The 15,000-nt window shown below is 46.5% G+C and overlaps 2 protein-coding genes and 1 long non-coding RNA gene across 4 annotated transcripts in view; 1 reads left to right on the top strand and 2 right to left on the bottom strand.

Annotated features, from left to right (window-relative positions):
- The window catches only part of ldb3a (LIM domain binding 3a), a 32,649-nt gene extending 22,555 nt beyond the window's left edge, over positions 1–10,094 (bottom strand). The window contains exons 1-2 of one of the 2 annotated variants that reach the window (XM_068734408.1): positions 10,057–10,094; positions 5,727–5,916 (exon numbers count right to left, since the gene is read on the bottom strand). In XM_068734408.1, the coding sequence (XP_068590509.1) occupies positions 5,727–5,825 (99 nt within the window). In that variant the 5' untranslated portion in view covers positions 5,826–5,916; positions 10,057–10,094. Of the gene's footprint in view, positions 1–5,726; positions 5,917–9,780; positions 9,865–10,056 lie in introns of those variants that run through there. The other variant, XM_068734407.1, reaches the window with a different exon arrangement.
- Positions 7,073–8,373, top strand: LOC137890306 (uncharacterized). Its single transcript, XR_011105285.1, has 2 exons — positions 7,073–7,388; positions 8,115–8,373. It is a non-coding gene; the product is annotated as an uncharacterized lncRNA (long non-coding RNA).
- Positions 10,095–12,228: 2,134 nt separating the features above from the next.
- The window catches only part of LOC137890260 (melanopsin-A-like), a 20,643-nt gene continuing 17,871 nt past the window's right edge, over positions 12,229–15,000 (bottom strand). Inside the window, exons 8-11 of the mRNA XM_068734423.1 lie at positions 14,781–14,976; positions 14,522–14,686; positions 13,880–13,939; positions 12,229–13,441 (exon numbers count right to left, since the gene is read on the bottom strand). Coding sequence (XP_068590524.1) covers positions 13,277–13,441; positions 13,880–13,939; positions 14,522–14,686; positions 14,781–14,976 — 586 coding nt within the window. The 3' untranslated portion in view covers positions 12,229–13,276. The remainder of the gene's footprint in view (positions 13,442–13,879; positions 13,940–14,521; positions 14,687–14,780; positions 14,977–15,000) is intronic.

Raw genomic sequence — 15,000 nt, forward strand, 5'->3', positions numbered from 1 at the left:
TTGTGTGTCGTTTCGTGCCCGTCTGATTACGTTTTCCAGACGAAATGTTAATAGTCACTTCAGAAAGAGGATCTGGCCCAGCTGGGGTCCCCCCTGAACCCTCTGGGCCCCTGTTGCCTCTGGGCACTGTACCCTGTGTGCCCACTCAGTAATCAGTCCACGCCTGCAGACCCTGAAAACAAGCATAATCTGTCTTTCTGTAACAGAACTGGATCAAACTTGGGGGTTTCCTGATGCGAAAACCGTTTGGGATCCCTGATCAGTAACAGGATGCGATGGGATCAAGAGCTCACGGAGCGCTGAGGCAGCTCCATGTGTACAGCAGGAGTCTAGTTAACTGACAACTCGGCTTTCACACTGACTGTAAAACCGTATTTAAGCGGCTACAGAGCGACGCCCAACTGAACACAGAGAATTCAAGTTGCACTATAAGAGCGGGATCTTTTAAAATCAAATTAATGAGTTGTTGGACGGTTGAATTCAAAATAAGTTCATGTCTCTAAGAAATATTCTTGTATTTAATCTATTATTCAACTAATTATTTGATATTTATTTGTATCGGCTACAAAATAAAGCGGAGAGATGCAGCTCTACAGACAATAAATAATAACAAGACCCAGACTATCTACATAACACTGAACAATGCGCTCACATTAACCCTGATTCTCTGGACTGAAACACGAGATACAGGAGCTCTAATATACTTTAGTATTTCTATTCATTCTTTCTGAAAGTATTCTGAAGGCCGAGGTCAGGCGTGTGTTGTAGTTCACACATCATTTCTCTCACTGCAGTTTGAATGCATGAACCTTCCTCTTGTTCTTTAGTCTATCTGTGTTGAGTGTTGTGTGTCTCTGTTCTCATCGCCTGCACTCAAACTCAGAGCTCTCCTGACATTTCAGTCGGCTCTTCGGGGGAGAAATGTCGGTCTGCTTTATTGCAGTCATATTAAAACTTAAAGAGCGTCTGTGGGGAAACTAACAAATGAAGCCAGTGGTGAGGCTTCTAATAAGGTTTCTTCTAATAAAATATCCACAATCAAAGCTGCAGCCTCTATTGGGGCATTTTTAATCTCCCAAAATGTGAAGTAGCTCATATTAACTCAAACTATCTTCTGACCAGAGACGTTTCCACCAAATATCAGCCTTTTTAATCGATTTAGGACTCTTGTGTTGCGAGACTGTTAACTGGATAACAATCTGCTTGTTTTTCACTGACAAGGATCTTAAAGTATAAATCTGTTTTTATTATCAACAAAATCCCATGAACTGTCTGACTTCCAACTGTCTGACTCAAACTTATCAACGGATTAGAAAACAAAACTTCCACCTAAATATTGTTCGGAGAGTCCAGCAGATTGGGGGCCGATTCATCCTCATCTGTACCGTTTTGTCTCACTGTTTTTACGTCTACTCCCTGAACCTCTGCTCCCTGAACCTCTGAACCCCTAAACCTCTGAACCCCCGAACCTCTGAACCCCTGAACCTCTGCTCCCTAAACCCCTGAACCTCTGATCCCTGAACCCCTGAACCTCTGAACCCCTGAACCTCTGCTCCCTGAACCTCTGAACCTCTGCTCCCTGAACCTCTGAAACTCTGCTCCCTGAACCTCTGAACCTCTGAACCCCTGAACCTCCTGCTCCCTGAACCCCTGAACCTCTCTGAACCCCTGAACCTCTGAACCCCTGAACCCCCTGAACCTCTGAACCCCTGAACCTCTGCTCCCTAAACCCCTGAACCTCTGATCCCTGAACATCTGAACCTCTGCACCCTGAACCTCTGAACGCTCTGCTCCCTGAACCTCTGAACCTCTGCTCCCTGAACCTCTGAACCTTCTGGTCCCTAAACCCCCTGAACTCTCTGGTCTCCTAAACCCCTGAACCTCTGATCCCTGAACCCCTGAACCTCTGCTCCCTGAACCTCTGAACCTCTGCTCCCTGAAACCTCTCAACCTCTGCTCCCTGAAACCTCTGAACCTCTGAACCCCTGAACCTCTGCTCCCTGAACCCCTGAACCTCTGAACCCCTGAACCTCTGAACCCCTGAACCTCTGAACCCCTGAACCTCTGCTCCCTAAACCCCTGAACCTCTGATCCCTGAACCCCTGAACCTCGTGAACCCTGAACTCTGAAACCTCTGCTCCCTGAACCTCTGAACCTCTGCTCCCTGAACCCTCTGAACCCTCTGCTCCCTGAACCTCTGAACCTCTGAACCTTTGAACCCCTGAACCTCTGAACCTCTGAACCTTTGAACCCCTGAAACCTCTGAACCTCTGAACCTCTGCTCCCTGAACCTCTGAACCTCTGGTCCCTGAACCCCTGAACCCCTGAACCTCTGAACCCCTGAACCTCTGAACCCCTGAACCCAGCGGGACGATGGGAAGCGTCTGCCGTCCCTCGCTCGGTCCAGAAACTCTCTGCATCCAGCATGAAAGCTGCCGGTGGCAGAAACCGCAGCGTAAATCCAATTCAAAGAGCACGTCTGCTGTCACGCTGACGGCCAGATTAGAGCCACGTGGCACCGCACACTGAGATGAGGATCTGTTTTACCAACACAGCCCAGGTTTGTCTGTCGTTACCAGTGTGTGTTGTGTGTGTGTGTGTGTGTGTGTGTGTGTGTGTGTGTGTGTGTGTGTGTGTGTGTGTGTGTGTGTGTGTGTGTGTGTGGGCTCGTGTTTATTTCCGTAATACGGGTACATTTGTAGTGAAAGCGGATTTATGCGTGTCCTAACAGGCCTTTTCTGTTACACACACACATATACACACACACACACACACACACACACACACACACACACACACACACACACACACACACACACAGATTTACAGTATGCTAACAAGTGCAGAACAAATCAGAGGCGGAGGGCACTTTGTTCACGCCAAAATTGCAATGAGTGATTGAACGAGCAGGTCTTGTGCGGTGCATACAGATCGCCGGGTTTGGTGATTATTAAATATTCTCTCAGCCTGGTCACATGATTGAACAAACTGGAGAGTTTCTAAATCTAAATGATGTCGTCTGAATGGTGCAGAGCTGCACGATGGTGAACTCACAGCCTGTTAGAAGAACGACGAGTGAATCAAATGAAAACATTACATGTTGAAGCAGTTCATATATATATATATATGAATATATATATATATATATATATATATATATTACTAATCGCATCGCGACTAGTACTACCACAGTTAACATCCAGAACAGATTAGTGCAGAGTATTGATTAGATCCAATCGATCAAACCAATCAGATCAGAGCACAGTGAGCTTCAGTCCGTCGACTTTTGGCCTGAACGTCACGCTGAACCGACACAATGACATCCAGCAGCTGTCTCTCACCACACACACACACACACACACACACACACACAGCAGTCTCAGTCATTCAGGAACAGCTGACGAGGAGCCTTCCCCTCCGTTTCTCTCTCTCTGAGCTTCATCGTATTCCATGACATCATCCCGCCGCCATGTTGGAAGACAGACCACAGCTGACATGATAAAGACGCACGCTGAATGGAGAGGGGCTTGAAGTTTACCATCTACAAGTGCACCTTCACAAGCGTGCACAACGATCCATTAGCCAGATCCTGTTTGCATGCGCAGCCGCAGACGTACAGACGGCTACGACTTCTAAGATCCGTGGATTTATTTACAGGGCCTCCATTTCCTTGGTGCATTAGACTGAGGGACAATAGTGTCTCTGAAGAGCGTAACGTAGTGTTAGGAGTGCACTGTATGTGAGTTTATGTGGAGCAATATTGAAGAACATCTGCAGCTAACAGGGAGCGAGAGAACTGCACCTCTGGTCTCTTGGAGATTTTCTTCTCTGTGCAATAAATATTTTCCAGGAATAAAATATATATATATATATATATATATATATATATATATATATAGTATATTTCTCTCCACTCGGGTCGATCTCTGCGCCTTCCTCACTGAAGGCCGGCGGTCAGTGATCAGATCACACACACTCAAAGAACACACAGCACACCTGGTGTCACACAGACCTCTGAGGTCACAGATCCTGGGAGGGTTTCAACCTGTCCGTCTGCAGCTACAGCAGGCACTCATTGCTTACTGTACATTTTACACACTGACTCAGATGAAGAAATATCCCGTTAGTCTCTGTTCAGCTTCATCAACCAGCATCACAGGATGAACAAACTGTCACCTGGCCTTCAAAATAAAAGACTAAGACCAAACTGCCCTTGGTTTATAGCATTTGGTTCCTTTCTTGTTTAAAAGTGTCCAATGAGAGTCAATGGAGTAGAAGAAACACAGGACTTGACTAAATGACGTGTCATTGATGTCAACTTTCCAATGCTTTCTGTAAACACTTGCATCACGATCCACCAAACCACCAAAGTTCATTTTTGCCCTTTTTTCTATTTTCTTTCGAGAGCTTTACTTGAACTTGCAGCTAATCACAAACCCACCAAGAGCTGCACATCTTCTCCCCATCAACAGGAAACGTCCCCCGACAACAGAGAGCAGATAACGTGCCGGAAGAGCGAACGGAAAATTCCTCCGTTGCCCGGAGCGGCTCGCAGCCAACGGGGGAAGTTAAAAAGGTCACGGATCACAGCGTCCCCGACGACGCATGCAGCGGATCCAGAAGAAGAAGAAGGAGGAGTGGAGCAGCGTTTTCTCTCTCCGTCTCTGCTCTATTTCAGAGAGACCAGGCTGTGAAACCAACACCAGCTCCGGTTTTAGGCCTCCGGCTCTGCTTTCGGCCTCCTTGACACATCCTGGCAGCCGTTAAGCCCTGCGGGTCTCACCCTGACAGGCTGCATGTGCGATTCTGAATCGTCCGCAAATCAACACTTTATCATCAAAACGAGCCGGAAACAAACGACCAACGTGAAACGGGAAGCAGGCGACGGGAAAAACTGCAGTTTCAGGTTCCCAGAGCGGATGTAAAGGAATTGCCTGCAGCCATTGGTTTCCATTCATTCAGCTTTCAGAATCCACTTGCAGAGACTCTCTGTGAACGTCTACTGTTATCACTGAACACTCCAGATTCATTTCACTGGCTTCATTCAAACCTGAATAATTGAACTGAAACTAAAATAAAGTTTCAGCGAGGTGATTTTGATTTTCATACAAATCACCGAACAAAATGCAAAAAATCTCCTTCTAATGAAATCATCGTTTCCCTATAACAAGTGAACACACCTTCCAGTATGATAAGAACATTAAATATGCTTCCAGTGTAAATCCTTTCATTTATTAAATGTCGCTCTTATGCATAAAGACGAGAGTGTTATGTAAAGCACGTTGAACATGTTGAAAGGTGCCACACAAACAAATCTTATTTTGATAGTGGACAGAAGAGAGGTGACAGGAAACTGAGGACATGCAACAAAGGTTTCCTGCAAAAAACTCCAACCGAATGGAGACGTTTTCAATGACAGGACCAGCGTCCTGAACCCCTTTGACCACCAGGAGGCCCGGCCTCCATCTTTTATGACACAAACTCCAACGAAAAGTCCTCAAATGAGCTTATGTTAGAAACAGGTTGAGATACTCTGACTGCACCAACAGATTTCTTTCACTCGATCAAATATTATGAAGAATAGATTTCTTTATTCCCTCTGTTGAAGATATAGAGACATTCAAATGATTTACACATGCTCAAAATGTCAAAGTGAGATGAGGTGTAGCTGCTGATGGAGGGATTGCAGTTTCTGAACTAATAAAGTTGTGTTTTAAGTGTCTCACCCTGGAGATGGTCAGCGGCATGTTGAAGTCCTTCCCCCCCTGCAGCCCTGAAGCCCCAGGGCCCTGCGGGCCGGGCAGCGACACGGTGTAGGCGCTCATTGTGTGTTCCGGGCGACGAAAAGATCCTCCGAAAACTTTTATTTTAAAACCCCCGCAGCTGCTGGAGGGGATGTCCGGCACCGAGTAGCCTCTAGAAGGAAACAGAGAAAAGACGCTAAATACGTGAAACGATGACGAAAAATAACCTGAAAGTCAAAATGTGTGAAATGCACGAACCAAAACTATGAGAGAAAGAAAGAAGAAGCTGAGAGAGGAGACAGAGGAGAACTTGCCTGCTCAGAGGAGCTGAAGTGACAGCCTAAGAATAGCCAGAGATAGCACTGGTGCATTGTGGGGGGTGGAGGGGTGAGGCGGGGTGAGGCGGGGTGAGGCGGGGTGAGGCGGGGGTGATTGAAGGGGAAAAGGAGGGGGGGTGGACTTATATGGTGTGAAAGGGGACACCCAGTATGCCAGGCTCGCCGTGATTCACCGGGGCCAATATAGACCCGACGGATTCTTCTGGACTCCCTCCCTCACCTCACCCCCTCCCTCCCTCCCTCCCTCCTTCCCTCCCTCCCTCCCCTCGTTACGCTCAGGGTCTCCCTCGGACCCAATCAGGGGTGATGGCAGGAAACGTCTCATTATCGTCGCGGTGATAAAAGCCCAAACTGAAATGCCACGAGTTAAGTGGCTCCGATAGCTGAAAGGTCAGCAGCGGATGAGTCACTACGGCGAGGTTGCAGGTTCACTTCCCCCATAGGTCACTGCTGGAGGTCCCTGCAGCGAGGCATCAAACCACCAGCCTGCTCTACGAGATGTACGACTGAGCTCCTTCATCTTCTTTAGATGGATTAAAGCACGTCCCGATGGCGCCGAGTCTGTTCCAGACCCGGGCCTCTTGCTGGTCCCCAGATGTGCTGCAGGGTCCCTAACAGCACCTCCAGCAGTCAGTGAGCCTGTAAAGCCCCGACAGCCCTGAACCTCAAATATGCTCAAGTTTATTATCATAGATGTCAAAGAAAAGCAGCAAAAACAGAATGTTTTGCTTGAAAAATGACCGAAACGGTTGTTCAAATATCAACAACATGTTGGTCCGTCTCTCAATACCCGTCTCACTTCCTGTCTGCGGCTCTCAGCTGCAAGCCCATTGCCTCTCTACCGAGGACGCACACCTTTAACAAACACAAATCTATAACTCCATGTTTAAAAAGGCTCAGCACTTTCCTGTGACAGCTGGTCACAGTAGTGCTTCATCAAATATAAAGGGGATGATAGTGCATTTGTTGGGGACTATTTTCAGCGGCAGATTAATCCACATTTGGTGCTCCGGTGAGTATTTGCGGCAGCAGCACGGCGTGTGTGGGGATTGAGTAAAAATAACACGACAGTGTGTGGTCCTGGTAGAGGAGGAACATGTCACCCGGTGCACCGGGGAGGCTCATGGACGTCTCCTTTGTGGAAAAACAATAGAGCTGTACGGCCCAGAGGAAGAAGAAGATCAGCGCTTCAACTGTTTGCTCCAGACACACAAGTGAAGGTTGACATCGTGCAGCTTCTGTCTGTAGAGCAACACAATGAATGTCGGAGCGACGCTCCATTCATTTTCGCAGAAGCTAACAACAGGTGGGGAATTCCCTGACAAACGCACACAAACACACACACACACACACACGCACACACACGCACGCACACGCACGCACGCACTACGCGCGCACACACACACACACGCACGCACACACACACGCACACACACACACACACACAACACACAGAGCTGATCCGTCAGCACGTGTGAGGTTTCATGTAGTTGGTACAGAAACATTATTATGTTAATTAATAACTCGACTGCGACTCATTACCCATAATCCCTCTTGTTGTTGCAGTTGGACTCACCCTCATCTTGATTTTTAGTGAAATCAATGTTGACCCTGGTGACTGTGAAGAGTTCACTGCTCTCATTGGAGTCAATGGACCTTTAAGTCAATGTGTGGACCTTGTTTGTGTCCATCTGATGAGAATGAGTCCACTGTGTCTCTCTCTCTCTGTCTCTCTCTGTCTCTCTCTCTCTCTCTCTGTCTCTCTCTCTCTCTCTCTCCTCTGTCTCTCTCTGTCTCTCTCTCCTCTCTCTCTCTCTCTGTCTCTCTCTCTCTCTCTCTCTCTCTCTGTCTCTCTCTGTCTCTCTCTCTCTCTCTCTCTCTCTCTCTCTCTGTCTCTCTCTCTCTCTCTCTCTCCTCTCTCTCTCTCTCTCTGTGTCTCTCTCTCTCTCTCTCTTCTCTCTCTCTCCTGTCTCTCTCTCCTCTCTCTCTCTCTCTCTCTCTCTCTCTCTCTCTCTCTCTCTCTCTCTCTCAGCTCTTCAGCTCCTGAATGATCCACCATGTTCTCCCCGCTGGACTCTGACTACAGCTGTTACAAAGACGCTGTGAGAGCAGCGTGAACCAGACAGTACCATTGTGGACCGGACAGACAAACAATGAGCTGAGACTCACTGTGAAGTATTCACCACCAGAGACCCCCTTCACAATAAAAGACCGACACTCTGACACTCTGGATGACGGATGTCTCTCTACTGTGTTGGAAAATAATTAAACCATATTGACATGTCAAATTATCCAAATGAGTTCATGTTGCATAGTTGATGAATGTAACAGGTCTGTGGGGGGGTGGGGGGGGGGGGGGGGCAAGAGACTGACAGGCTGATCCCAGAGCAGCCTGATCTGCTCAGCCTGTTTATATCACCCGGCTAAGTTTAGACGCCTTTTGTCACCGAGAGGAATCTGATGGAGTGAGCTTTCCCAGGGTGCAACACTCCAGCAGCTCTAAATAAGTGCACAACATTCACCGTTACCCCCCGAAAATACACACTCAACAAATGTGTGTTGGATGCAATATTTCAAATAGTACTTCCATGTTAGTTACACCTCCGCAGTACTTCAGTTCAGTACTTGAGTACTAGTTGATGTACTTTCACTTAAATACAAGAAGTAACCACTGCATGTGAATGCATGAATGAGCTCCCACAGCCTCCTCCTGTGAAATATCACCCTGCAATAATCCACAGCTTCTGTGCTTTGACTGTAACAATAATAAATATTATAACAATAATAATATAGTAAAACAACATCACTCTCTTTCATAACGCCTCGTCCTGCAGCTCTGCTTATTTTAGTGAAAGTAACACAAAACTAGTGTAACCAGTCAACACAAAACAAACACTTTCAACTGGTGTGTGTGTGTGTGTGTGTGTGTGTGTGTGTGTGTGTGTGTGTGTGTGTGTGTGTGTGTGTGTGTGTGTGTGTGTGTGTGTGTGCGCGCACTGACCTGAACTGACCTTTAACTCAACAAGGCGGCTCAATTAAGAAGCTGTTTAAAATGACAAACTATTCACAAGTGCTCTGAGGTCAGTTATGTGTTGTTAATGCTGAGAGAGAGATCCACTATCACACCACCCTCGCCTTTCATCACACACACACACACACACACACACACACACACACACACACACACACACACACTATGTAGCACCCTCCTCATGTAGCTGTGAATTGTTTCGCCGCTGCTCACTGCTCTCTGTGAGCGGTTGGCTCGGTCTGTTTTTCTAAACTTGAATCTCCAAAATGTCGTGAACTGAAAACAATACTTAAGAGTCTAAATTTGCACTCGCACCTCCTGTGGTGGAGGAAGTATTCAGATCCTTTACTTCAGGATTAAGTGTTAATACCACACTGTAAAAAAACATGTAAAATGTTACTTTAGTAAAAGTATGTAAGTAGAACTTTAAAGTATTAAAACAATGAACGTCCCCTGTGACTGTTCTTCTACTATACATTACATCAACAGATGAGTATTACTTATGCATTCAGGTGAAATGATGATTTTACTGTTGCAGGTGGTTGTAAATATGAACTACTGATTGTGTTTATGATGAACTACTCCGCGGTGTATTGAACGCCCACTAGGACCCGAGAACAGCTCAGAGTTTAACGGTTTGTTTCCTCGTGAGGGGCCAGCCTGTCACCTTGATCTCTCAGGTGTTCCGCAGACAGACTCCGCCCACCTGCTCCTGCTGCTCCCGGCGCTGTGCTCCGCCCAGCAGGGCCGCTCCGTGCGCGGTGCTCCGCGCGCAACCTTAGAGCAAAACAAACCGAATATGAAACTTACAAACCTGGAGAATGAGCCGGGGGACAACGGGGGACGGAGGGGGGGCTCCTGATGAAGGAGTGGATTAGAGCGCAGTGGCACGCGGGCGCACAGACAGGTGTGTGGGGAAAGGTGTGCTGGGGGAGTAGCCTACCTGCAGCCGCTGTTTGTTGTCTCCCTGCAGCTCCTCGAACCGAACACACCGACCGTGACAGCCCGCGGTGCCCGGCCCGGGGCAGAGAGCAGGGCGGCCGAGGGGACGACGGGGAGGAGGGGTGTTAACGGTGGATTATCATTAGCGGGGTTTCTATTTAAAGGGACAGGAGTCACACCGCCTGCTGGTGAACAACGGAATTACATCCACATAACTCTATACGAAGCACGAATACTTTACAGAACAATGCATTCTCTGCATCTATCTAATATACATGTGTATTCGTGAAATGAAGTTTACATTTACAAATATTGTGATTTTAATCCAAATCAAGCTGCATTTTATTCATGGTTATTTATTTCATTTTGAAACATGCAAATTGTCTCAATAGCCTGTGTGAGACACACACACGCACACACACACACACACACACACACACACATACACACACACACACACACACACACACACACACATACACACACACACACACACACACACACACACACACGTCTGTCTCTGCAGAGATGAAGGCACAAATAGAGGTGTTCCACAATGCACACAGTCAACAATAGATATTTATTTAGAAAAATAAATGAGACCAACATTGACATAAAGAGGAAACAGATCTACAATAAATCATCTTCCTGTATCCCAACAAAAGTCTTTTGGACCATAAACTCTATTACACCAGAACTAAGATGACAACCACCTCCATTTATATGCAGCACTATTACTGATACTGCAGTACTATTACTGTAGAGTACTTCCTTCTTTCTGATACCAGCAGGAGGAACGATTAGGACGCTAGTCGACGCTGACAGACAGTAGAGTTGTGTGACTGCAGGCCTCAGAAATACAGTGTCAGATGTTTGAAGACCTGGGAGTGAAACAGTGAAAACAAACCGTACGTAGCACTGGATTCAGGTTACCTTCTGCTGAAGCTTAGCAGTTAAAACGTTTCATGTTTATAGTTTAGCAGCTAACTGATGCACAGGCAGAATATCTTACTCTGTATGTTTAACTTTAGCTTAAGGTGGGTTTACAGTCCGGTTTATCTGTGGTAAAGGTTAGCTAACGATTTAGCTTAGCTCCACTTGGCTTGCTACTTGTATTAACTTGAAGTAATGCAAACTGCAGCAGAAAACTGTGTTATTGTATAGAAACATTGAACTAGACTCTTGAAGAATGCACACGTAACTTCACTGAAGAGCTGCTTTACAATCAACAGGTGTGTCCCGTGTTCAGCCAACACCAACAACGTCACGACCGCACTAACTCTGAACCGTCCTTCAGCACAGCACACACGTTAAATAAATCAAGAAGAAGAAGAAGAAACACACACAAACTGAACAACAGGGACACGTTTCAAATGTCTTGTTCCTTAATGAAAGTGCAATGGCAGACCTGCGCTAAGGAGAACGTGATGTTAATGATCCCATCCATTGTTCTCATGCATTATTCAGAGCTGAAACAGAAATCAGTTCCATCTCCGCGTGTCCAGTACAGATGTAGGCCTACAGCAAGTCCAGGAACGTGGAAGCAGAGGAGAACTGCAGCTAGCTTAGCATCAGCAGAAGGTCTATTTGAAATGATGGCAAGAAGAGGATTTCCCCAAATTATCAAGCGGTTACGTTCCTTGAAAAGTGATTATATTTAGCTGTTTGCAGGCTGAAGATGTTTCCATGTAGCATCTCAGTTCTTAAGTTTACACAGAAAACCTGCAGAGGGTTAAGCTGGAAACACACAGATACATCAATCAAAAGCAACGAGAACACAAAGAGGAAACATCGCTTAGTCCACTGCAGAAAAACGTCTCGACACAAACAGTGACTGACGTTTCCTGAAACATGAAAAGACGTTTGCTAAAGGGCAGAAGGGCAGAAGATCCTTCTCTTGTCTCAGAGGAACTAAGACAAAGACAACCCGTCTGTCTCTACAACAGGGACAGGAGATCAGGTGCAGGAACATCATTTTCTTTGGGTCAAACTAAAAGCAGAAAAGTTTGGCTTCAGAACTATAAAAGTCTTTTGATTTAAGTTGCCTGATTAGACCTCTTCCTCCAGACCGAGTGGACTCTTAGTACACTTGCTTCTACTTTCTTTACTGAACCTTTTTCCTTTAATGCTGCAGACACTCGGGTGTTTTCAGTCGTTCTGTTTGACCCGAGTGTCTGCAGCATTAAAGGAAAAAGGTTCAATATTTTGGGGTGATTTGAATTCTCTAACCAATAACTCACAGTATTTCTAAAGAGCAAAGTAAATACATTTTGACATTAACGACGTAATGGAGACGTTAGAGTCCCGCTCACTCAGATCTGGGCCTTTTCTTTTCTTCCTGTTCTGCTCCACATTAGTGTCATCAGACCTGACATCAACACAGCTATCGGATTAACATTACAATATTTGTTGCAAAGTTCTGCACTAGCTAGTTTACGACGGCATTAATTGCCCCGCCTGATGAGTGATAGTGCAAAAAACACCCAAAAGGTTTTGCAGCTGAATGCAATCTGCATTGTTATTTTTGCAGAGAGGGAAGAAATAATTATTTTTTTTGCCGTCTACATAATGACCTTATTTTCATTTTTTTTCTAAATGATATGTAGTGGAGCGTCATGCATTACCTTTGCCTGACAACAGCCACCGCTGGGCAACTGTGCTTCCGTTTCACTATAACTGCGCGTGGCCATTAGCGCACATCTTTGTAAATTGGACTGTTTTTGCAATGAGGCTCATTTGCATAGAAAGGGGCCAAATCTCCAGGCTCATTATGCCGTTGAAATAAGTAGAAGTAGCACAGGGGAGCACAGCTCTCTTTTCTTTTATTGTTTATTGTTATTCTTGTTTAGCAGCTGCTAAAGCTGCACGATGCTTTTGAGAATTCGCAACTCTGTGTGTTTAATGTCACCCCTCTACATTTTGCCTCCACTTACTTGTGCACACTGGTGCAATCCATGTTTACAGTGTGTGAAGGGTGTTTGTTCAAGCGTATACAAGTTGCTCTTTAATTGATGCCACTTAGACTGTCTGCTGTCATTCCATTGGTCACTCTCTGTGTTCTGGTGAAAACTAAATTCAAGACATTGACATAAAAACTGGCTCAGAAATGTAGTCATGACTTCCTCTACTGCAGTTTTGTTTGTGGTCTACAGGTGAACCCCGTCTACATTTCTAAACATCTGACCGAACATCTGCTGCAGGGTCACATGGCTGCAGGCGCTCTACCCAGACCCCGCCCCCGAGTTGCTGCTATTGGCTGTCTTTGGGCGAGCGACGCCGGATCCGTTCCGTCCAGTGGGGAGGAAGGGGCTGGACTCCGAGGTGATGACGATGCTCGGGATTCGACCAATCGTGCCCCTCCTCACGTGTCCGTCTGCGCAGTCGGCCTGTCAGACAGAAACAACACAGGCATCGCTTTACTTTAACTTTTTAAGATTTTGATGATAATCCATCATTCATGTTGTGTTTGTTTTATCTGGATTGGACCAAAGCTCACAGCAGAGGCTGATTGAGTGCCTTTGGTTTTGCAGGTATTAAGTCATAAATGAAAGTGTTGTGATCCTGATGACGCTCTGAGCCTGATCTCTCTGCACCAATATTATCAACTCAATATACTAATGTCAGAGCAGTATCAAATACAAGTTTAGAAACACGTTGGGGTTCATACGCTCTTTAATATCTGATATCTACAATCACAATGACGTCACCAAAATCTGAAATATAACATATTTAATAAATACTTTATCTTTGAAATGGAAACAAGTCGAACAACGACTTGATAATTCGGTGTGTTTGTGCCGATGAATTAATCCCACAGTACTCACATTAGGGATGCTGCCGCGTTCACCGACTCCTGCCATGGAGATCTCTGTGTCGAAGGACGTCTGGAGGAAAGAACAAGAACAAGAACACGTGATCAGACCGACAGCGGCAGCCATGATTGAAGTCCTCAACGCTAACATTAGATAAGATAACATGAGATCATTATAAACACCTGCTTGCACTAGATTTTAATCAGCATCAGAGAGGCCGAGCAGCGCTCATCACACTCATCTCTAATCAACTGCCCAGCATGTTAATACCGCTTCTACAGAAACACGGACGTCAGTCAATGATCAACATCAAAAGGAAAAGAGAGACGTTCTGATCCGAGATGAAAAGCACATCAAGCAGATTAAAAAGCACAAAACACACACAGATGCAGGTGCAACAGATTAACATGAAAGAAGATGTTTTTCTTTCACCGCTGACCCTCGAAATAACCCCGAATCCCTGTGACTCCCTCTCAGGTGACCCCCTAGCATCCCCCTCTTTAGAAAGCGCTGGAGCAGAGCAGCCAACTACAACTCCCAGGGTGCACTTCACAAAGAAAGAACTGAGTCGTACAGGTTTTGTAGTTGGGGGGCTGCACAGAGTCTGAGTTAAGCACCAACAGTCAAATCGAAGGAGTTGAAGGAGGCGTTTACTTTTTCGAAGATGCCCGAGTCGTGGCTCTTCATCTTGGACTTGAAGCTGGAGGAGGGTTTGAAGTCTGGGAGCTCTGCGGTGTCTCTGCTGATGTCACAGGACACCTGGCGGCTGGCTGGTCTGGAGCCCATGCTGGACAGGTCAGCCTCCGTGTCCGTCAGACCCTTTCAGAGGAAAACACACGCTTTGACGCCACGCACACATCTACACATTTACACCACTTCCATATGAGGTCACGGTCTCCGGTTCCCAGCTCACCGATTCGCTGTCGGAGGCGGAGGAGAGGCGGGACTTGCGGTTGCTCTGCCGCCTCAGCTGGCCGCTGATGTCGGAGGTCTGGCTGGTCACGGTGGAGCGCCGCGTCGACATGAAGCTGCTGCTGGCCGAGCGGAGGTCACGAGGATGAACGCAGAGCAGAACGCCGAGACACGGGATGTACTTAGCCAACGCTATCCTGCACAGAGAGGGATCGTAACAC

The sequence above is a fragment of the Cebidichthys violaceus genome, unplaced genomic scaffold (genome assembly GCF_023349555.1).
Source record: "Cebidichthys violaceus isolate CVI_PGR_0920_01 unplaced genomic scaffold, fCebVio1.0.p SCAF_64, whole genome shotgun sequence".
Classification (NCBI taxonomy): Eukaryota; Metazoa; Chordata; class Actinopteri; order Perciformes; family Stichaeidae; genus Cebidichthys; species Cebidichthys violaceus.